The 21,024-nt window shown below is 50.0% G+C and overlaps 8 protein-coding genes across 8 annotated transcripts; 3 read left to right on the forward strand and 5 right to left on the reverse strand.

Moving 5' to 3' along the window:
- Window positions 1-1,733: 1,733 nt before the first annotated feature.
- On the forward strand, window positions 1,734-3,928 carry BO83DRAFT_306142 (putative sugar transporter; the record flags this gene model as incomplete). Its single annotated transcript, XM_025527285.1, has 7 exons — window positions 1,734-2,010; window positions 2,156-2,255; window positions 2,313-2,325; window positions 2,394-2,611; window positions 2,665-2,814; window positions 2,869-3,302; window positions 3,363-3,928. The coding sequence occupies 7 exons, from the start codon at window positions 1,734-1,736 to the stop codon at window positions 3,926-3,928; spliced, it is 1,758 nt and encodes a 585-aa protein (XP_025391110.1).
- Window positions 3,929-5,528: 1,600 nt separating this feature from the next.
- Window positions 5,529-7,293, reverse strand: BO83DRAFT_375911 (serine/threonine-protein kinase). The gene is made up of 2 exons (XM_025530577.1): window positions 7,047-7,293; window positions 5,529-6,984 (listed from the first exon to the last, which is right to left on the reverse strand). Exons 1-2 carry the CDS (start codon window positions 7,259-7,261, stop codon window positions 5,817-5,819), a joined length of 1,383 nt encoding a protein of 460 aa, XP_025391111.1. The 5' UTR covers window positions 7,262-7,293; the 3' UTR covers window positions 5,529-5,816.
- A 2,136-nt stretch (window positions 7,294-9,429) lies between these two features.
- BO83DRAFT_375912 (uncharacterized protein) lies at window positions 9,430-10,185 on the forward strand. Its single transcript, XM_025530578.1, has 2 exons — window positions 9,430-9,561; window positions 9,620-10,185. The coding sequence occupies exon 2, from the start codon at window positions 9,694-9,696 to the stop codon at window positions 10,015-10,017; it is 324 nt and encodes a 107-aa protein (XP_025391112.1). The 5' UTR covers window positions 9,430-9,561; window positions 9,620-9,693; the 3' UTR covers window positions 10,018-10,185.
- BO83DRAFT_199902 (uncharacterized protein) lies at window positions 9,955-10,847 on the reverse strand. The gene has a single exon (XM_025526630.1). It carries the CDS (start codon window positions 10,608-10,610, stop codon window positions 10,203-10,205), a length of 408 nt encoding a protein of 135 aa, XP_025391113.1. The 5' UTR covers window positions 10,611-10,847; the 3' UTR covers window positions 9,955-10,202.
- A 236-nt stretch (window positions 10,848-11,083) lies between these two features.
- BO83DRAFT_355217 (uncharacterized protein) lies at window positions 11,084-13,714 on the forward strand (the record flags this gene model as incomplete). Its single annotated transcript, XM_025529137.1, has 1 exon — window positions 11,084-13,714. One exon carries the CDS (start codon window positions 11,084-11,086, stop codon window positions 13,712-13,714), a length of 2,631 nt encoding a protein of 876 aa, XP_025391114.1.
- A 214-nt stretch (window positions 13,715-13,928) lies between these two features.
- Window positions 13,929-14,712, reverse strand: BO83DRAFT_199814 (uncharacterized protein). Its single transcript, XM_025526628.1, has one exon. The coding sequence runs from the start codon at window positions 14,600-14,602 to the stop codon at window positions 14,144-14,146; it is 459 nt and encodes a 152-aa protein (XP_025391115.1). The 5' UTR covers window positions 14,603-14,712; the 3' UTR covers window positions 13,929-14,143.
- A 626-nt stretch (window positions 14,713-15,338) lies between these two features.
- On the reverse strand, window positions 15,339-17,825 carry BO83DRAFT_396417 (putative C6 transcription factor (Leu3); the record flags this gene model as incomplete). The annotated part of the gene is made up of 6 exons (XM_025533132.1): window positions 15,339-15,652; window positions 15,709-16,242; window positions 16,296-16,564; window positions 16,613-17,050; window positions 17,102-17,541; window positions 17,628-17,825. The coding sequence occupies 6 exons, from the start codon at window positions 17,823-17,825 to the stop codon at window positions 15,339-15,341; spliced, it is 2,193 nt and encodes a 730-aa protein (XP_025391116.1).
- A 1,276-nt stretch (window positions 17,826-19,101) lies between these two features.
- BO83DRAFT_355219 (uncharacterized protein) lies at window positions 19,102-20,756 on the reverse strand. Its single transcript, XM_025529138.1, has 4 exons — window positions 20,057-20,756; window positions 19,775-19,994; window positions 19,562-19,706; window positions 19,102-19,510 (listed from the first exon to the last, which is right to left on the reverse strand). Exons 1-4 carry the CDS (start codon window positions 20,580-20,582, stop codon window positions 19,163-19,165), a joined length of 1,239 nt encoding a protein of 412 aa, XP_025391117.1. The 5' UTR covers window positions 20,583-20,756; the 3' UTR covers window positions 19,102-19,162.
- Window positions 20,757-21,024: the final 268 nt, after the last annotated feature.

Genomic DNA, 21,024 nt, shown 5'->3' on the forward strand with positions numbered 1-21,024 from the left:
CCTCCCGAGGAATCCTCGACTCTAGCATCCAGTCAACGTTGCTGGCAACCGCCGAGAAGTGGGTTAAGGTGAAAGTGGCTCTCCTAGTGCACCCTTTCCCGGTGGTGAAGAGAAAAAATGTGCTGTGCAGCATTTATTGCATACCGAGAAGTCAGAGCTATGGGATTGCCGCCTCAAAACATCCTTTTTTCCGCTCTTCTTTGTGGCAATCGAGTACTCCTATCTCTATTAGTTCTTCGAAAGATAAGCCCTACATATTCCCTATCATATCATCTCTTTTGGTAAGACGATGCTCCAATCGTCAAGTCGATTGTCGCCGGGGTATCGCTGCAGTCTGCATTTGCCAAGGGCCATGGCGTCCGCCGTCAATGCCAAGACGCCCTACCAAGGTATAGACGGTCCAATCAGCATTGTTGAGATTGGACTTCGGTTTCGGCCGGTGTGGTTCCATCGCCCCGCGCTAGCCCGAGTCCGGCCAAAGTATGGGGGGCCGTACGGGATCAGTACGCGTATCACGGTATTTGCATATTGAGAGTCATGCGAAAGCCTATCTACGCCCCGCCGAAGATAATTTTATGCCAGCATTTCGATATACTCGGAGGAGGGGTGAAGAGAAAATATGCATTAATTTTACAGCTGCCAAGGTATTGAGCAGAGTTTTGCCGACCAGTTGCATTACATCTCTTCTAGGAGACTAAGTCGTGGGCACTTGCCACTTCCCGGCGTTTGCAAAAAGCACTAATTTAATTTACAGGGACGGACCCATACCACCCCATGTGTCGTAGCAGCAGACAGAAAAAGTAAAAAAGAAAAATAGGAAAGAGGGAAGAAACAGTGATTTGCGATGGGAATTTCTGCGATGCAGTCTTTTTTTTTCTTTTTCATGTTAGCTTCCAGTCCAAAGCTGGATGCGTATATAGACCTCAGCTTCCCTCACCTCATCCCCCAAATTTTGGTTCTTTCCTGTGCTTACCCTCACTCTTCTCTACCACCTCATATACTACCCACCCCCTCCCCGCATCTCTTTCCCTCCTCTACCGTTGCAATCTTTAAAAAAAGTCGGCTTGAAGACGACAGCGAGTGCAATTGATTGATCCTCTACTCCGTGCGCCATCTCATCGCCCTGGGAAGAAGGTTCGATCCATTCGACCTGTCAGTCGGAACCATCACTGTTCCTTGCCCTCTTATACCTCTTCATTCTCCGTCCCTGTCGTCTATAGATCGACTGAGCTGCAGTTCTCAGCGTCCCTAGCTTTTTTACCCCTGGCATTACTTTATATACCATTGGCTCCTTTTGCATATATTTCAAACCTGCTCCAGCAAAGGCGAAAACGTCTGCTCGATTTCAGCTGTACGACGTGCGCTCAATAGCCTCGACATAAGACCCACGAATATCCGGCCACTGAAATCCCTGAGCACCTTTTATTCGGCCCCCGAGTATCGGTTCCTGTTCGGCCTGTCCCTAGCACCAACCTGTTACGGTTATACAGCCATTGCGCCTACTGTATCTGACCCTAGCGACAATTGCGAAGCCATCGGTGGCCCCTAGCTTTCTGAGCATCCCGGATATCGATAGAGAAATACCCTTGCAGACCATAGCGACAAGTAGTTCGACTCACCTTGAAGCCCGCCAAAGCAGACCATCGATCCTATTCCCCCAATTTGCCCCCGGTGCCACAGCCCATATCGAAAGTTGCCCTCGCATGCGACATCGTCACTATAGTCCAACAACCATGCCTTTCGGAGTCAACCCTTTCCGGAAAAATGACCACGACTTCCCTGGGGTCGTGGTTCCCCTGTCCGAAGCCCCTCCGCATCACAAGCCGAACCCTGAACTAGAAAAAACCGACCGCCCTGATGAGAAGACTGACAATAGGAGCTTGGATAGGGCTCCCTCCTCGGAAGCCGGCGTAGGGTCTGTCCACAATTACAACACCCTGACCATCGAGGCCCTTCGCGCTGAAGTTGAGGCGGATGTTGCGACATCAGGCAAAGACACTGCGTATGACCGTATGTTCTGATGTTGCTCCATGGAGCGGCTACTGTCCTTTTCCCCTGCTCTGCTTCCTTGCTTTCTTGAAACTTCCAAAGAATGATTAGCCTTGTGCCTGGGCACCTTCGAAAGTCCGAGATCTGATTGTGGTTTTCTATATAGGCAAGGCAAAACTCATCAATAGAGCAATCCAGGATATTGGCATGGGCCGTTATCAGTGGCAACTTTTTGCGCTCTGTGGTTTTGGTTGGCTAGCAGACAAGTAAGTGGTTCCCTCGTGCGCATTACTTATATATCAGCTAACGTTGGTCTACTCCAGTCTCTGGTTGCAGGTGAGATAGATACATTTGATTTAGGCGAAGATATTGTCTCTGATGGCTGTTTTACTAACCGCTAAAAGGGTGTTGCATTGACACTAACCCCGATTGCCTCGGAGTTTGGGGTTTCTACTACATGGGTCCGATTCACAACATGCTCCTTGTTCTTGGGTCTTTGCATTGGTGCATCGTTTTGGGGTGTTGCGTCCGATATCATCGGCCGTCGCCCGGCTTTTAACATGACGCTATTCATTTGCGGTGTTTTTGGCATCGCCGCCGGTGGTGCCCCAACTTGGATCGGGTGCGTTCCCTTGGTAGTATGCGAAGTCGACGCTTGCTAATGTCACATGCTAGAGCCTGTGCCCTATATGCTTGCTTGGGTCTTGGTGTAGGCGGTAACCTGCCTGTCGATGGGGCTCTGTTTTTGGAGTTCCTCCCTTTTGCCTCGGGAAACCTTCTGACAATGCTGAGTGTCTGGTGGCCTCTTGGCCAATTAGTCTCCAGGTATGTCATCCTCATCTAGCGTCTTGAGTCTGTGGCTAACGAGTAATCAATTAGTCTACTCGCATGGGCGTTCATTCCGAACTACAGCTGCAGCAGCGATCTGCCTGCTTGTGGTAACGTTGCTAGCGGAGAGGCGTGCTGCACTAAGCAAAGCAACATGGGGTGGCGCTACTTGTGCTTCACGCTGGGTGCCCTTACTTTCGTCATGTTCATTTGCCGCTTCTTCCTCTTCCATCTATACGAGTCGCCCAAGTATTTGCTTGCACGTGGCCGTCAGAGCGATGCTGTTGCTTCCGTTCACGGCATTGCCCACAAGAACCGAACCAAGACGTGGCTGACTGAGGAAATCCTCAACGAAATTGGTGGTTATCCTGAGGAGGTGGCAGATGAAAAGCTCAGCTTTGCTGAAATCGTGCGGAGGAATCTGTCCAAATTTTCCTTGGAGCGCATTGGACCCCTCTTTTCCTCCAAAAAGCTTGGTTTCTCCAGTATGTGTTCAACACAACACTCCATTTTCCTTAACCTAGACTAACTAGTCAACTTTTCAGCCGTTCTCCTCTGGTTCTGCTGGGCCACGATTGGAATGGGATATCCCTTGTTCAATGCCTTCCTTCCCCAGTACCTCGAGCGTGCAGGTGGCTCGAGCTCCAGCTCTACTTACATTGCCTACCGAAACTATGCCATCACTTCGATCGTCGGTGTCCCTGGGTCGATCCTGGCGTGCTACACTGTTGAGATCAAGTATGTTGGCCGTAAGGGTACGATGGTTATCTCCACTTTGATTACCGGAGTGCTGCTCTTCTGCTTCACGGCCTCGACCAACTCCAACATCCAACTGCTTTGCTCCTGCCTCGAGGCTTTCTTCCAGAACATCATGTACGGCGTCTTGTACGCCTACACTCCCGAGGTCTTCCCGGCTCCGAACCGTGGCACGGCCACTGGCATTTCCAGCTGCCTAAACCGTATTGCGGGACTGTGCGCGCCTCTCGTGGCCATCTACGGCGGAAGTTCCAACCCAGATGCTCCTATCTACGCATCTGGTGGACTTATCCTGGCCGCATTCGTGGCCATGTGTCTTCTCCCTATTGAAACCCGGGGAAAGCAGACGCTGTAAATGATAACAGAACAAAAGAGGAAAAAGGGAGGCACATATTCATATACTCTTTTCATTATTATTTTCACCATTACGGCTGGTTATGTTTATACGCTCATGTCTCAACTTCTTGGGTAAGCGAGCATATTGGAATGATGCATGATACCCATGTTTTGAATGGCTTGCATGGACGACGGGATTGCACATAGTGCCTGGTGGAATATATGTATACATGCCCGCTCGATTGATTAGTTCCGTCTACTGACTTGTTCGGTTATACTACTCTTCGTGTGTTGATATTACTTATGTTGTATGACGTGGATGCATGACGTTTTTCTTTTGGTTAGCCGTTTATAGGATTAAAAGAAGCAAAAACAAAAAGGAGTACGATAGCATAGGAAGTGAAATGAAAATGCACATGAATTTCATTATTAATTACATGCTTATAGTGATCTTGTATTCCTTCAAATTCCTTAATCAACCATAAGGAACACTCCTACACAGTATAGCCATCCTCATTCAGCGTAGCACACACTTCAAGCAGTTATCAATAGTACTAAACTACTAAGCTTCGTCCCCGACCACTCATACTCACTCTCATCATCACGCTCATTCCTCATACTACATACTATATATTATATACTACGTCCATAGACAACATATCAACTAGATAAACTAATGTCCTTTTCCTCTCCTCAATCGGTAATACAAGTCCTGAGTAAGGGAATACATACATAGATAGATAGACAGATACTTGCTAGTTAGTTCAGAATAGAGGCAAGAAGCTCCAATACTACATACATATACATAGAGTCTTGATTAGATAGATGGTAATTACGGATGGGGGATATATACCCGATGAGTGGGTGGGTTACAAGAGTGGTAATATTAGATTCAGATGTGTTGCTACTAGTGCTCCCTACTACTACGACTACTTATACTGCTAATCATACTATCATTACTATTCAAAACTACTATACTATTACTACTACTACTACTTATTGCAAATTTGGAAACCATGAGAATTACTTTGAGCACTGTTATAGATGGGATTAGTATGGAATAAGTTGTATTATCTAGGGCATAAATATAAGTCTGTATGAATATACATGCAGACACCTGGGTTCTTCGGAGAGTCTTCCAAGGCAGTAAGTATGCACTACTATACTTGTGTAAAAGAGCTACGCGGAATGCACCAATTAGGCTCAAGGCATAATTCTACAGACATGAACTATGATCATGTTCATCCGTTTCGGTCATCTAGAGATACTAACATAGATGGACCAGGATTCGCTTTTAGTTACGAAAGAAAGAGAGCAAAACGTACATACGCCGGACTACCCCGAGGAGGAAAAGAAGCAGTTACAGTGATATCCATAGATATAGCCCACCACGCATCGTGAAAAATCCATGCCACGAATGTGCTCCTTTCGCAAATGTGTGTGTATGTGCATCTGAAGCATCAAAGCATGTAAATGTATAGCCCCGGAGGAAATGGCACGCGCGTAATGACATTCATCGAACAAAACAGCCCAGAAACAATCAGTACAAATGTGAAGAAAAGGGACCATACCATATGCTGTGCCCAGAACCCGAATACAGCTAAAACATGAGTAGATATAAAAGAAAGAAAAAAAAAAGGATTACCAGCCATGAAAGGAAGAGGTAAGAGAAGAAGAAAGTAGCAACGATAAAAGAAACACCCAGAATAAATGCGACCGATCGAGTTCGTGTGTAGCCACCCGGGATCCTGTCCAACGTTCGAATAAGGGGAAGGGGGAATAAGGGTTAGGTCATCAGATCAAGAAACTCATAAGCAAGGGGAGTTCGTAGCCTGTGGCTCTCGAGTCGTCAGGTAGTGTTGTGGATCTTGGGAGATGGAGAGAGATGGTTTGGGAAAGAGAGAGGCTTAAGCAACCTGGCCCTGTTGTCGTCGACCTCTCTTTTCTAATAATGTGGCGTTGTCGAGACTCAGCTCGAAGGGCTCCCGCGCACCCCGCGCAATGCTCTGCTTCGCAGCGGCTGCCACCTTGGCGCTGTGCTGGCCGTATCCTTGCTGCTGTCGAGGCTGGTGCGCTTGGCGCGCTTGCGCGGCGTGGCTGGGCGCTCCCAGGTTCGTCGATCGGAGTTTTGCTTCCATAGCCGCTACATCACTGGCTTGCTGGGAGGCTTTGGGAATCTTAGCCGGAGGGAAATCATCCCGAGGAAGAGGTTGGTAGGTAATCTCTTCAGCCTCGTCGTAGTCTTCGTTCAACGGATTAAGCGCTGACTGGAATGCTGTAGACGGGTTCGCACCACGATACCCTTGGCGGAAGTTCTTGCGCCGCTTGCCTTCCTCTTCCTGCCGGTGAACAGCATAACCCACGTCGAAGACCTCGCGCAAATTGATCGCTCCAGGAGAGCGGAAGTCCATGGGGCGCTCGAGACCGGCAGAAGCTGGGTCCATGAGACGGGCGCTGGCCGGGGCATAGGGCGCTTGATCGGCCGCGAAGGCGTCCAGTTGTTGTGTCTTGCGGGTAGTTAGCGGGGTTGCCAGAGGCGGAGCATCTGCAGCTGCTTCAGTTGCTTCGTCGGTCTGACGAATCCACGGGTGCTCCAAAAATTGCTTGATCGTGTACCGCTTCTCCGGATCAACCGTCAACAGATGGGAGATCAAATCCTGCGCCGACTTGGAGATATCATCCCACCACGGCGACAGGAAAGTATATTGGCCACGCGCGACCTTCTCGGTGAGAACTTGGATGCTCTCGTCATAGAAAGGCGGGAAGCCACAGAGGAGAGTGTAGAGAACACAGCCCAGGGCCCACATATCAACACTCTTCGAGTATCTCTCATCCTTGACAATCTCGGGCGCGGTGTAGCCGACGGTTCCACAGGGCGTCATAGTTTGGCTGTCCCAGATGACCTTGGACAGACCAAAATCGGCGATCTTAATCACACCAATGCCGCCGGCGCCTTTTCCGGGAATAAATTCGCCTTCATCGACCTTGTCCTCGTCCCCAGGTTGACGAGGTTTGGGGTTTTTGCTCGGGATGAAGTCGATGGGGTAGAAGAGAAGGTTTTCGGGTTTGATGTCACTGTCGCAAAAGTCAGCAAAGCCAGAGGTACGGACAAGAGCGCGTAGGAAGTTAGGTCTTACCGATGCACGACACCGGATGTCTCATGAAGATACTCAATGGCCTTGGCAACTTGAAGAATGACGTGGCGACTAAGGTCTTCGCTGAAGTAGGTCAATCGCACGATCTGATGGAACAATTCGCCACCAGGGCAGAGTTCCAGCACGATGTAGTAATATTGGCGCGACTCGGAAAACTGGACCAGTTTGACGATATTTGGGTGATCTAGCTGGCGCATAATCTGGACTTCTTTCAGGATATTGGCACGCTAACAAACAAATGAGTCATTAGCTCGAGCGAACACTTTTGGAGTCATTGGTAGCAAGGGGAGGCGAAAAGAAGACATTGCAAGGGCAGGGTATCAGGCGACCCATGCGACTTGGATGGGTGACTCATGATAGATCATCCCAGAGGGATTGCGCACCTCTGTAGCTTTGGGTTTCTTCTTCAACCCGGGATGTAGATGGGCGGATGACTATTGACAAGAGATTGGCGAAATGAATCAAAAGAGAAAAAGAAAGATGTCAAGAGGAAACAAGGCAAACCAGCAAATCAGAAAACACAGAGAGCAGCATAAAGAGGAATGACCAGAATGCGCATATAAACCATGACACAACCAAGGGAAACGAGTGTGTGGTTGCAGTTCCTACCTGATTACTATTCATTTCAAACTTCCGGACGACTTTGATGGCCACATCGCCATACTCGCCGGTGCTATCCCTGGCGCGATAGACGTTACTGAAAGCGCCATCGCCCATCTTCTCGACGAGGGTATAACGTTCGAGGCCGGGGTATCGGGGCATTTTGTTGCGACTGCTCTTTTCCTCTGCGATAATCTGCTCGAGTTCGGCCTCGCGCGCGCGGCGGGTCTGGTCGGAATTCTTCTGGGACGGCTGAGCCTGGCCGTTGCCCATTTTGCTGTCAATGGCATCCAGGTTGCCAGCAGCGGGGGGGTAGGAGCCCTGGGGTTGACGTTGTTGTTCGGCATGAATGGGAGAGACATTGGTGGTGGGTTCGGCATGCGGCGTCACCAGGCGGGCTTGTTTGCCATGACGTATGAAATTCTTGAGACTTTGTATGGTACTCATAGTGTGTGTGCTGAGTAAGGGGGGGAAGGGAGGGAGGGAAGGGGAAGTGGGGGATTACAATGGGAAAAAAGGGCAAGAAAGGAACAGGGAATGAGGAAAAAGGAAAGTGAAGAGAAGTAAGTAGTAGGGGGGAGGAGAAAGGGAGGGAAGAAAAGAGGCCAGACAGTAAGTAGTAGTAGGAAATAGTAGGAGTCAGGCGTAGGACGAGGAAGAAGAAATGAAAGCCAGATGATGAAATGTGATTGGGAAGGAACCAAGATTCTCTGTGTCTCTGTTTTTTTCGTTTTTGTTCTTTTTTGGGTTAAACTGTGTCTAATGGATTTAGCTGCTGGTGCTTTTATTACCCCGCCAAGGCCTAAACTGTAATTGTCCGTTAGTGTCAGTTGGGAAATACAGTCACTTAAGGAAAGATGTGCGTGGGTAATGCCAGAATAACTTCAGAGAGACAAGACGATGACGTTTCGGGAAGATGATCGATCGGGATTTGTCAAATTAAATTACAAGGTGGCAGGACCGAACAAAGAAAATGGACACACACACAAGAAGGGGTGGGAGGAGCAAAGAGGAGAGGGGAGGGTATTTTTGGGATGAGTATTTTATTACCTGTAAGTGAGATCACTGCTGCTTGCTGCACAGTCAAAGAAGACACCCCCCAGTAAAGAACCACAGTCGAAATTATGGATGAGAAGGATTGGAGAATGGACGGGACACCAGTCACAAAATTATCGTCGTAGAGTAAATTAATTTAAATTTAATCTTCTTTCCCTTTCTCTTTCAGCTGAAATGGAGACGGAGAGAAAGCGAGAGGACGGGATGGTGGGGAAATGCTGGCCGATGGGCAGATCGATGGAGGATGGATGATGGATGGATGAGGGCAGCTGGACAGACTGCAGGCAGCACAACGTGAGGGAGCACCGTGGCAGGAATCAGAAAAAAGTTATGGCGGACGAAGACGGATGAGAGGCTATTAAGATTATAATTTCAAGAACACATGCCGATGCATGAGGAAGCGTAAGATCAAATAAAATAAAATAATTCTCAATCCAAAAAAGAAAAGAGGGAAATCGAATGAACGGGTTGGAGCGTCATCGGCCAGCGGAGGTGGAATTGCAAGCAGCCATGACGTCGAAGGGGATCTTCGCCTAGGCTGACTTGCCGGTTCAGGTTAGTCTGGTTCCTTCCGTGGGTGATGACTCAGCCAGCCTCGCGTGCCGATTGTCATTTCTTTCTCTACTCTCTGTCAGTTCGTCTTTCGGCATCATCGCCTGTTCGCCTTCATCATCATCTATTATTGCTGCCACTAACTAACCCCATACTTAATCTCGCTTCAATACTCCCGAATTTCTCTTCCATTTGGTGGCTGCTCACTGACCATCTCACACTGCGTCATATCCCGTCATGGCTTCTTCAAATCGTCCCCATGACTGATTTCAAATCGGAAATGACATTAGTACGTAGTAGATTAGATTAACGCGAGATACAAGCTCTGTCCTGATTATTCAACGAAGATCTGGGTCTAGCTCTTTATTCTGGTTCGGGTTATCGTCAGACTCTTCTCACACACTGGTCGTCATGTCATCATATGCGCAGTTTAATCCCTCGTTTTGGGGGGCCATCCCGTGCCTACTTAAGTGGCTGCTCTGCTCGCCTACCCATTCCGCTTCTCAGTAAAAGTCGGATCCGATCCAGCGCCGGCAAACAACAATCGCGGGTCCTTTGGCTACTGTGTTCCCGGTCTGGGGGATGGTTCAGCTGTGGTCGACCATGGATTACACACGCCACTCCCGAGATTTCTGCCAACGTTGCAGGGGGACTCGTGTCATCGATGATGCAATTCCTTGTTCAACGCGATCAGGAACCTACAGTAACCGGCGGTGTTGATATATACTTGGGAGAAGTTACTTAAACCGTGTCGACACCGCATCGTCTGGTGTACTGTGTAGCAATAACCTTGATGCCTCGGGTACTTCCCGTTCCTCTATATGGCATTGTAGTAATCCCGTCTTATAGTAGTGTGAGCCTATAGCATTCGGAGCATCCCGTGACAACTGCAGGGCGAGTCACTGGATCGTCGCCGATTCTCCGAACAAATCAATCCCTCCATCCATTCCCCCTCATCATCTCTCCCACTTCCATTCGGTCGCGCTTCTCCAGACCATCAATTAGCCAGCCCTGCCATACTTGGGCCTCATCCTTCCCCCTCTGCTTTCCTCCATGTAGTTTGCCAAGCCGACCCACGACTTTAATCGCGGTCATTATCCCGGATTGACCTGGGGCGGTCCGCTGAGTGCACCGCGCGCTGGATCCGCAACGTGGAATGTCTTTGCGACTCATTTGTCTTGCCTCGTCGTCGCGCTCCTCGGACCTTTTCTGTGCCAACGGGGTTTCCTCCTGCGTGTCACGCCTTGCCTGGCCCCAATTCTTAACCATATTCTCTATTTTTGGAATCGTCGATGCCCCTGGAGGAGCATAATCGCTGCTGACCGGAAGAATTGGCATCGGTCTGGTTTGTAAGACGCGCTGGGGTGGGCATTAAGTCGTTAGTTTACCGTGTTCCTCCCCTTGCGCTGTCCATCCACTTCCCTCCCTTGCTGGCCGCCGCTCAGTCGCTTTTACAACAAACTTTGTCCAGGGTTGCTAGGAAAGAAAAAGAAAAGAAAAGATAAAGATCCAGTGAATGTGTACAAGGTAGCCGTTGTCCAAAACGGTCACCTCTTTTGGGGGTTTCTTATCCATTGTAGTAAACGTTATCTTCTTGTTTGAAACTCAACCTCACACTCCGAACTGCCGCGGTGAGCAGGCGATGCGACGTCGTCAGCTATTAGCTGGGACCAATCTCCATTGAACCAACTCAAGTGTCATGCTTCTCCTGCCAATCACCCACTTTGATCGCTTGTGACAAATATCAGTCCGGATTGCCGCGACCGTCGGGTCCGCCAATTGGGCATCCCAGACAGTTGGGCCATCTCACCATGCCCGGCCTGGAAGTCGTGAACACGTCTCTCGCCTCACCAGGACACCTGGACCCGCCCCAGTTGAGGGCCCACAAGTCTCTACGACGAAGGCCAAATGTCCTCTGGAGCCCTCCAGCCATCGAGGCAACGCCTCAACCTCAGCATGGCCGCCCTTCAAATGCCACCCCGTTGGCAGCCGCTCCCGTCCGTCCTTTAACGCCGCCTGGAGTTGCTCAGAGCGAAGACCTCATGAGCAGCGGAACAAGCACGCCAAAAGCTACTTCATCCTACTCCGTGAACGGGGCGGTGACCTCCAAGCCGTCCCATCCACCCACGCCTGAAACTACTCCCCCGCGTGTCGCTCCTTCCGCCCCGCGTCCGGGACTGTCGCATTTTGGACTGTCTTCTTCCTCCTCATCGCACGCCGAGTCGTTTCGGACAGCCTATGAAATGATCTCGGACGCAGAGACGGAAACTCCTCGTCAGTCTACGCAGTCGTTGTTGCCTACCAGACAGAGGTCGTTGAGGGACGAGCCGGCGGACTATGATGACCGAGGGAGTGGAGAGTCGACACCGGTTCCTGATCCTCGTACTCAACGCCTCCGACCGTCCATGATGGAGACCCATGCGCAGCGAAAGATGGACGATGATGCAGAATTGAAGGTGTCGCCGCCGCGCAGGAAGAAGTCTACGAGAAATGGGGTTCCCAAGGTCCGTACTGCGGACGCAGAAAATGGATACGATATGAATGGTTGGGAGACACAGTACAAAGTTTCCCCAGCACCCTCGAATCTACGGGAGTCTGTCCGGGATGCGCAGGAACCAGTGGGTGGCTTGTCCATTGAACAGTTTCGCGAAGAGATTGGCTGGCCACGTGCGGAGGACCAGCCTCACTCTGCGGAGCACGACGACGCTCGCCGGCTGTCAGACGTGTCCATGTCTTCGTCCACTGTCGAGGTAATGATCATCGACGCTCCAAGGTCCACTCGAAGATCCCTGCGTCATACCGATAAAAGAGGCTCGCTGCGTTCGGCTAGTTCCCCTTTCCCCAGCCCAGAACATGCATCAACCGCTTCCAGCGCGGACTCGCAACATCGCCTAGTGCACAAAGCTGGTCGGATCACCGAGAGCGACCGCAAGAGCATCGCGTCGGAAATCTCGTTCTCTGGAGCCTCCAGTGTGAACACCCAGCAGCAAACCGTGGATGTGGTGCCGGTGGTTGTGATCCCGGAACGAACCTCCTCTCTCAAGTCGTCCACTTCGACCAGCAGAAATACCTCGCAAAGCCGCTCGCGCCACTCCAGTCGACAAGGCCCGTCCACATCGGGTAGCCGGCCTGGCTCTCGCGAGCCTCCTCGTCAGAAGCGCACGTCCGACACGACTGCAAGCAGCTCGAGGCGGGTGGAATCTCGTGGTCGCCACTCTGGCCGACCGAGTATCCCGACCCGCAGCTCCTCGCTCTCTGCACCAACCAGTCGAAATAACTCACGGACTACATCTTTGACATCGGAGAGCCTGCGAGACCATGCAATGACTACGGAACATGGAACTCATGATCGTGTTGCTGAGCAGCCACGTCTAGCTAAAGCAGAGACCGCAACCCGCGAGACACATGATGCTGTGGAAGCATCCAAGACGCAGTCCATCATCATCGGAGTGGAGGATATGTCGCATCTGCGCCCACCATCAATGCCATACACCCAAATTTCGATCCCTTCATCTTCGCCCGGCCTGATCGAAGTCAGTGAGGCGAGGACCGTCGTCTTCTTCCCGCACAACAATGAATCACTGCTCCTGGTCGACCCGCAGGCTCAGACTACACAACGAGGGCAACCCGACTACCCTGAACTGTACCAACACCGAATGGAAGAATCTCCCACTCAACGCTACGAGATGACATCCCCTCTTAAAAACCCCCGCCAGCCGCCAAAGCCGCCCATTTGCCAGGTCGTGCCCCCGACGCCCGTGCCAGACGGCGACCGTCAGCCGGGCGGGGCAGGTTACACCAACGAGCCTAGTAAGCTCCGGGGCCGTCGGTTTGGCCCGGGCCGCCGTCCGTGGCTGGTACGTCCTCGGTCTGACTCTTTCAATTCATTCGTCCGCTCATTGTCACTAACGTCGGTGAAGAACCGCAAGGCCGGCAAGGACATTGATGGGCGACAGCAGCCTTTCTGGCGGCCTCGTCGGTTCTGGGAAGACTCGGAACCAGAGGAGGAGTCGCCTCGCGAGGCTCCTTACTCGCCCGTTGCAAACCCCGAGGCGTCGGACCTAGTGATCAAGAACTCGTTAGGCATGCCACAGCAGCGCGTTGCGTTTGAGGGTCCTGCGCTTCGCAGCCCAGTTGCCAGACGGCGGCCCGAACAAGCCAGTCGACACCTCGCCAACCGCAGCACGCTCGTAGGAAGCCAAGTCTTCAGCCCCGAGGCGTTCTGCTCACAGACATCGCTCCACCACCAGCGGTTCCGATCCCTGTCATGGTGGCGGCTTCGCTTCCGAACGAATAAGGTCCGCAACATCCGCAAACGCGTGCGACGCACATGGCAGCGACACGCCGAACACCGTCGGGAAGCCAAACGCGAAAAACTCAAGCAAAGTATCGGCGGTGCGGTCCTGATGGAGTCGAGCACGCAGCTGAAAATACCAGAATGATGCTATCAGCAGAGATTGAATGACCGTGATGTCTCTCTTTATCGTTATTTAGAATGTGCTATATGCTATGCAACGAATGACGGCGTCAACGACGATATGATGATGAAATTGGCATATGTTTGGAATTAGTCATGCATTTTGTACTGTCTGCTATTGTTTCGTTTTGGATTGTTTTGCTCTTGATTTGAAAACTGGATGGTCCCAGTCCATCCATGATGATGAAGATACCATACCACACCTTACTGATGATTTATGCAACTACATACACGATGCCACCGATCGTATCTACCTGAATCAATAAGAACTATCATACATACTATACTAGTACATTCACAGTATAAAGTACCGGCAACTCCATACACTATAGTAAACCGATCCACAACCAAAACATAAAGAGAACGATTAGAAAGAAAGAAAAGGATAAGAAAATCATTTAAGTCTTCCCCGAACAGCCATCCCCCCATACTCCGCCTCCCTCGCCCTCCTCCGTCTTCTCTCTTCCTCTTTCTCCCTCTCATTTAACTGCATGACACCCCCACTCCCACTTCCACTTCCACTCTCACCACCTAACCTCGAAGAAGAAGGAGAAGAAGAAGATACTGAACGAATCTTCTCCCAGCACCCCGGGTCAAGAAATGGCTGCGGCGGGAGAGAGAAATTGAACTCTGTTGTTGTTGTAGCAGCTTTTTTCCCATCATTCGTGGATTTGGGTTTAGGGTTTTGTTCTGTAGATGAAGATGAAGATGAAGATGACGATATGAAATGCAAAGTTGGGATGTATTTCTCTGTAGAATAGTTCTTGGATAGTGTCGTGGATGGGGTCTTAAGGGGACGTTTCTTAGGAATGAGGAGGGATTTTGTAGGACGGGTGGTTGTGTATCCTGTCATTATTGATATAGTATAGTATTATCTCTTTTAGGAGTGAACAGATTGTGGGTATGAATTATTGATATATTATAAAGGTGGTGATAGATAGAAAGATAGATAGATGGTATTTTATGTAGTTTGAATGGAGATGGAAGTGTAACGGGAGTACTAGTTAAGATGTTGGAATACGCCAGCCACGTGATATCTATCCATGGTTTAACAGAACTTGGTAAGCTAGACTTAGACTTGAGACTAAGATTACTATAACTATAACCGTATTATAATCTACACTATGCCTTAGATTAATGATTAATAGATAATATGGTAGCTCCAAACTATATCTCTATCTGAGAAATCTTATCTTTTGGTGTAGTAAATAAAGGAGATACATCTATTGATTGCACTATATGCATCGCATCCAACTATCGATACATGGTATCATCTGAACAAGACAAAACAAGACAAAACAAAAATCCAACCCTAGCATCGAATAAAGCTAGCAAAGCAAAAGCAAATCGCCAACTCCTCGCTCCAGTCCGACTCCATAACGTAAGGGTTGTCGGGGGGTGTGTGGGGGGTGTGGGGGGTGTGGGTGCGTGTGTCGGATAAAAATCCAATCATCTCGCTGGTATAATAATATGGTACATCAATCCATCAATCAATCAACAAGAAACATCAAGAAGTCGTCAAATATATGTAAAATAGTGTAAAAAAGTTATGTGCCATGTCAGTCGTCGAACAAACAGAATTATTCTGCTCATGCAATACCCTGAGACTCGATCCCCGATATCGTCGAGTATGAATACGGCAAATCGACCAGTCCGTCCAGAAGCCAGTTCAGCGGATCGAATACTTCGTAATTAGGTTCCATAAATCCGCTGGGAAGGGCGCCTACAGCGCTCGGTGCGGATACGCCCATGTTAGCCTGGGGGAGCATGGGGGCTGGCGCGAGGCTGGGGTCTGCGGCGCCGGCGACTCCGGGTGTCGCGGTCGAGGTGCGCGTCGGTTGAACAGATGACGAGTTGGAGGATTCGGCGTTGGAGTCTGGGTTGGTTGGGTTTTTGAGATAAGCTGCAGTTATTGTCAGTCTCCGATACATACGTCGATGTGTTTGCATCCATGCATACCTTCGAGATTACGCCCCTTGGTCCGCGCGTCTTCCCGCCACCGCCAGACCGAGTCAAAAAGCAAGGACATGCTCATTCGGCAGCGCACCTTGAGCATCAGCGAATCGTCGACCTCTCCGCCGTCTGCCGTCAATTTCGGTGTGGGCACGTTGTTCAGCCGCCACATCTGCGCTACTACTTCCGCCAGTCGCTCCGGCAGGTCGTTGCTGGAAACAGACACGCGTCTAATGGCCCAGATCGTCCGGTTGAAGAGGTTCTTTGCATAATCCATGTCGATGTGCGCGGCGAAGAAACTCTTGCATAGCTTCAGTAGAGTACATCCGCCCGCAACCATCATCTGATACACGTAGTACGGGGTGTACGACAGCACCGGGCCGACTTCTGTTTCGAGGTTCATCGCTGCTTCGAGGAACGTCGTGGTAGCAACATAAAGCGAGAGAAGACGCTCTCTATAATCCTTTGCGGTTGTGTCGTCGAAGAACGCAGACAGATGGAGGTGCAGATTCGATGCGCGCAAATAGAGATTGGTGATACCTGAAAAAGTTAGACCGTCTTTATAATACCATGATGCCTAAGATAGAACGTACTGTCATTGTGCGCCTTCAGCTGATTCTCCAGTTCATCGAAATCCCGAGACAGGAACGAGATCAATGTTGATCGCTCCTGATCGCTGCAAAGTCCGACGGGGTCCCGCCGATTGGTGTATAAAGATTTGGTGACCTTGTCGCAAAACTTTTCAATCTCCAGCCTTGACCTAATGTCGTCGGGCAACCTGAAGTTGGGGTCCATCGAATCATTTGAAGACAGTGTCCAGTCGTACACACTAGACGGAGGCTGGCCATAACCAGTAGCAACCCTACATCGCGGTCAGTAAAGAATCGAAATCGATGATGAAACCACATACCGTTGGGCGACAATGTTGCAGACTGCCCACGTCCGTACCTTGTCTCGAAGTTCCTCTTCAATGAGCTCCACGCGGAATTTGCTAAAGTCCTGCGTGTGAGATGGACGGTGCAGCCCAAGCTGCATTGCCACTTGGATCATCATACCGCAGAGCATAAAGGTCGGATCGGTGGACGTGCTGCTGGTAGGAAAAGGCCAGGTACAGAGCAAGCAGAGAGCCTTCACGACGTGGTAGCTTTGTGGGATGTCCGCCAGCGTACTCCACACCAGTCGCGAAACCGGGCCTGAGAGGGAATTGAGAAGGTGGGTGTCGGCTTGGAAGCGCCGCGCGCCTACACTGATGATGGTCCAGAACAGCAGTGGCGATGCGCTGTAGTAATCATCAGGCGACTGGTCTCGATCAAGGAACGGTAGAAACGGATGGTAGAAGGTGAAAAACCTAACAGCATTAGCATTGACCTGTGAACAGTACAGTCTGCTCAGGCCTTACAGATGAAACAGCTCTGTCACCCTCTCCGGAACGACCGCGACATCTTCAATGCGCTTGAAGTGATGATTGCCGTTCCTCATAAAGTTCGTGCCATCAAAGCCAGAGCGCAAATCCAGAAGCGACGCAACAGCTTCATGAGAACCCATATACTGATCCGTAGACATGGCCGACGGCGTATGGTAGACTCCCGAGCCAACCTGACTGGCCGTTTCTTGCTTGGGAGTCTGAACCGGTGGCAAAGACGCCGACTGTGACGGAGGTATAGCTCCAGCCTGCACAGTAGCAATCTGCTTTCTCAGCTCGATGATCTCGCGTTCCATCTCGGCGTTGCGACTGCGTTTCCCAACCCGTTTGAAGTTGGATTCGATTTTACAGTCGAGCTTCAGACGACGACATCGAGAGCAATCTGTCCACGGGTCTTGAATTACATCACATCGGAGCTGTATGAAATGAAAAAAAAGGTTAACAACAATTCAGATAAGCCACATGTCTCGGAGGTAAAGAAACCCTAAGTGGCGGAGCTTACCTTTTGTTGACGACATTCATTACAGGCCCGTTTCACAGGCTGTCTCTTCTTCTCTTCCTGATTGTCCTGCCCGTCGATATCATCAATACTGCCCGGGGAGCTGTCCAACCCCGCCATGGTGGTGGTGCGCTTCCTGGCTGGACCCGCAGCATCAGACCCAACAGCAGGGGAGACAGATGGATGGCTGACACCTCCCATTACGGGACTGGGGGCAGCAGAAGCATTCTCTCCTGCGAGTGGCTCCAGGATGGCACCCTGCAGGTCCCTGCCTCCGATTACGCTGGGCGATCGTTCGGAAGACTCCAGGCTGATAGTAGGGAAGGTAGTAAGAGGGCCGAAATAGGATGTGGTATTATAACACCAAATAAGAAAAAGAAAAGAATATTCGGTGGTCTGCCGGGGAAATTGGCTGGGCACGAGCCCACGTGAGGGAAAAAAGAACTTCGGAGAGAGAGTCGGAGAAGTGTAAAACAAATAATCACCGAAAAGGGTGAGGTTATGTCAAGGCGCGCTGTTTGTGCGTGCAGATCCTTTCGAGGAGGAGACGAATGGAGGGATCCAGACCCTTTCTTACTGAGATTGGGATGGAATCAATCCAGCGCGGGGGAAACGGACTGCGAGCGAGGAGAAGCTGTCCGATCTCGCTCTCACGTGGTCTCGCCCGAAAGGAAAAAAAAAAAGCACGTGATGATAGCAGGGGCGCAACGGTGGCGCCTTAGTCACCACGGGCCATCGGAGGATCCGCCCCACCTGAACCCTTTTTGTTAGGTAATCCCGAGCCCCTGTTTTCAACCCTAACTATACGCCTGTCCTTGATGTTGATATTGTATAGCAGGAACAGTCAGAATACTTGCTCGCTTTCTTCCAAAAAGGAGAAGTCGAAAGGAAAGATGGTATGACTATCAAGTATCTCCAGAACCTAAAGCTCATACACTAGAATAATCTAATTGGCCCCACTCCTTGGCTCTATCACCATAGCAGCCTATCCGACGCCAGCCGGAAGCTCGGACGTCCGACGGACCAGGAACCAGGCCGGATAACTGGTATGAATTCGACCACTCATGTTCCACCTAATTATCCCAACATCATGTCCATTGTTTCACCACTTCTTATGGAGGAGTTGGTGTTTGGGAACAACGGACATGCTTGCGTGTGCTTTCTACCCTGTCGTCGTTGTTCATCCTTTTCATATCCGATGCTTGTATGGGCTTTAGGCTATTCCTTGGTTGTGTTAGTGCTTACTGCTTAGTTCAACGGTAGAGCTGGTTTGCTGCTCATGTTTGCGTGATGATTGATCATATTGGATTGGTGGGACGTGAAGCAACCTGTCTGCTTTCCGAGGCCCCGATGAACAGAAATGAAACTTAATAAGTACCCAGTGCAGGCCTAATAACACTACAACTATCAGGCCAATGATCAACAAGACCTGTCCAAGTGTCTTAACTTCAGCCGCTATAGCTCCACAAGATAATGATAACGGCATTCTGTACACACACGCACATATACACCATCACTGGTTGTACGTCACCACCGAATTAGGGCAGTTCAGTAGAAAAGTCTGCTTCGCGTCGATCTTTGAATGATCGCAACAAGCCTAGCATAACTCTGATAAAGTCCTTGCGCTCCTCGCGGTCATAGATATCGTACTCCCCGGTCCGCTGCACCTTGATCCTCGCTGATCGCTTTTTCTTGTCTTGGAAACGGGCAACTTCCTGCTGGGTCATGATACCTTTCACGAACCGAAATCTCCAACCTCGCACGCTGATGACATATGCAGGATATTGCTCGTGATTACTTTCGAACTCGAAGGCCATGTTGGCTTGGAATAGAAGTCCCGGGATCTCAGACTGGGAGATGCCAACTCGTCCAAGCTCTAGTTTGCACTGCAGGTTGTTTAGCTTCAGGTACCGGCTTACAAGGGGGAGAAATCTCACCGTGCAAATAGCGAGAGGAATGCCAATTGCTTGACCACCAGAGACATTAAGAGTTCCTTTTCCAATGTAGTGTCGAAAATAAAGTCCCTGGTGCGTTCCCAAGTCTTCGCGCGCCAACGGAAAATAGCAATGCTGGCGAAATTCACTAGGTAGGTGAACATAATCAGCTTTCTCATGGCTCTACAGTATTCGGGAAGTCAAAAGGTGACACACATTTCTCCTTGGCTTGGTACGTGCTCAAAAAGCGAAGCTATATAGTCAAATAAGATATTTGCTGTTTTCTTACGATAGCTGCCGTCATGAACGTCCCTGAAAAAGGGAGCGAACCTGGCTTTCTTCGGATCTACTAGCTTTGCTAACTCAGACCAGTCCGAGATCTCATGCGCATCTTCGACTGCAGGGTCTTGCCAGAGATCCACAAGTCTCTGACATTCTATAACCACCGCGCAACCCCAATCAGTGCTCTGTCTTGCCAGCGCAGCAGAGTTTACTTACCAGTATCATCATCTGATGGCAGATATCTAGAATCAAATATTTTATCCACCGGCACATCTTCATCTAACTCGACATTGGCAACAAACAAGCGACTGGGCCTGCGAGATCCGGTCCGCTGGTAATAGAAATGTGTGTCAGAGAGAGACTCCCCAGGTTTGAGATCCTTCTCGCTCTCAGTAGAGCGATGATAATCAGATTTATTGGCGGCACCTTCTGCTGAGGCTTCCTCGGGCTGTTGAGCTGATTCTTCTTGGGCGTCTCTGATAAATTTGAGGTGGATCTTGGTTCTAAACCAATTCGTCGTCGATGGCCCTGGCGAGGCTTCTTGTTTTTCTTTTCGTTTACCTTTCTGTGACTTTCCTCCTCCTTTACCTTGTTGTGACTTCCCTGCTTCTCCGCCTGTTCCTGGTTTTTTCACCCGGGAAGTCTTGCGTTGTTCTTTCAAGAACTTGTCCAGGCCTCCAAAAACATCTTTTTCGACGGGATTCCTTCCTCGAAGTTTGTAGCGTGAGTGTGGGTCGGGCATAGTGGCTACCGAGTAAGTCTACCAAAATCAATGATAGGGAGGATAATAGCGCAAAAATAATGTATGCAGGTAGAAGCCATATGCCGGCATATTTAGGATGTCGAGAACAAAGACATTGAGAAGAGCAAAACCAACATAATTCCTGAAATCGTTGCACGGTTAGGGAAAGAAGATGAGCACAAAGGGGGTCAGTCAACCACGGGACGGAAACTCTTCTTTGACCTTGCGTGGAAGGAGAGACGCAGAAAGGCAACAACCTCCTTTTGGACTAATCTGGCTTTGTGGTATTTATAGAAACCATGTTGGGTCGTGGTTCTAATTCTGCTGTCTTTCGGTAGTGTTTATGCAAGGTTTCACTATTAGTAGAGGACTCAAGCTTTCATAGAATTGGGTGTCTTCCCTGGTTGCATTGATGTGGTATCACTGCTCTGGAATGACTGGT

The sequence above is a fragment of the Aspergillus eucalypticola genome (genome assembly GCF_003184535.1).
Source record: "Aspergillus eucalypticola CBS 122712 chromosome Unknown BO83scaffold_5, whole genome shotgun sequence".
NCBI classification, from domain to species: domain Eukaryota; kingdom Fungi; phylum Ascomycota; class Eurotiomycetes; order Eurotiales; family Aspergillaceae; genus Aspergillus; species Aspergillus eucalypticola.

Excerpts from the sequence above, each read along its gene's own strand:
- BO83DRAFT_375911 (XM_025530577.1), bottom strand. The coding sequence starts at position 7,261 with ATGCGCCAGCTAGATCACCCAAATATCGTCAAACTGGTCCAGTTTTCC. Across the intron at positions 6,985-7,046 it reads ACATCCGGTGTCGTGCATCG|TGACATCAAACCCGAAAACC; the intron begins GTAAGACCTAAC and ends CTTTTGCGACAG.
- BO83DRAFT_199902 (XM_025526630.1), bottom strand. The coding sequence starts at position 10,610 with ATGCCAATTCTTCCGGTCAGCAGCGATTATGCTCCTCCAGGGGCATCG.
- BO83DRAFT_199814 (XM_025526628.1), bottom strand. The coding sequence starts at position 14,602 with ATGACAGGATACACAACCACCCGTCCTACAAAATCCCTCCTCATTCCT.
- BO83DRAFT_375912 (XM_025530578.1), top strand. The coding sequence starts at position 9,694 with ATGCGCAGTTTAATCCCTCGTTTTGGGGGGCCATCCCGTGCCTACTTA.
- BO83DRAFT_355219 (XM_025529138.1), bottom strand. The coding sequence starts at position 20,582 with ATGCCCGACCCACACTCACGCTACAAACTTCGAGGAAGGAATCCCGTC. Across the intron at positions 19,995-20,056 it reads GCCATCAGATGATGATACTG|AATGTCAGAGACTTGTGGAT; the intron begins GTAAGTAAACTC and ends CGGTGGTTATAG. Across the intron at positions 19,707-19,774 it reads GTACCAAGCCAAGGAGAAAT|TGAATTTCGCCAGCATTGCT; the intron begins GTGTGTCACCTT and ends TCACCTACCTAG.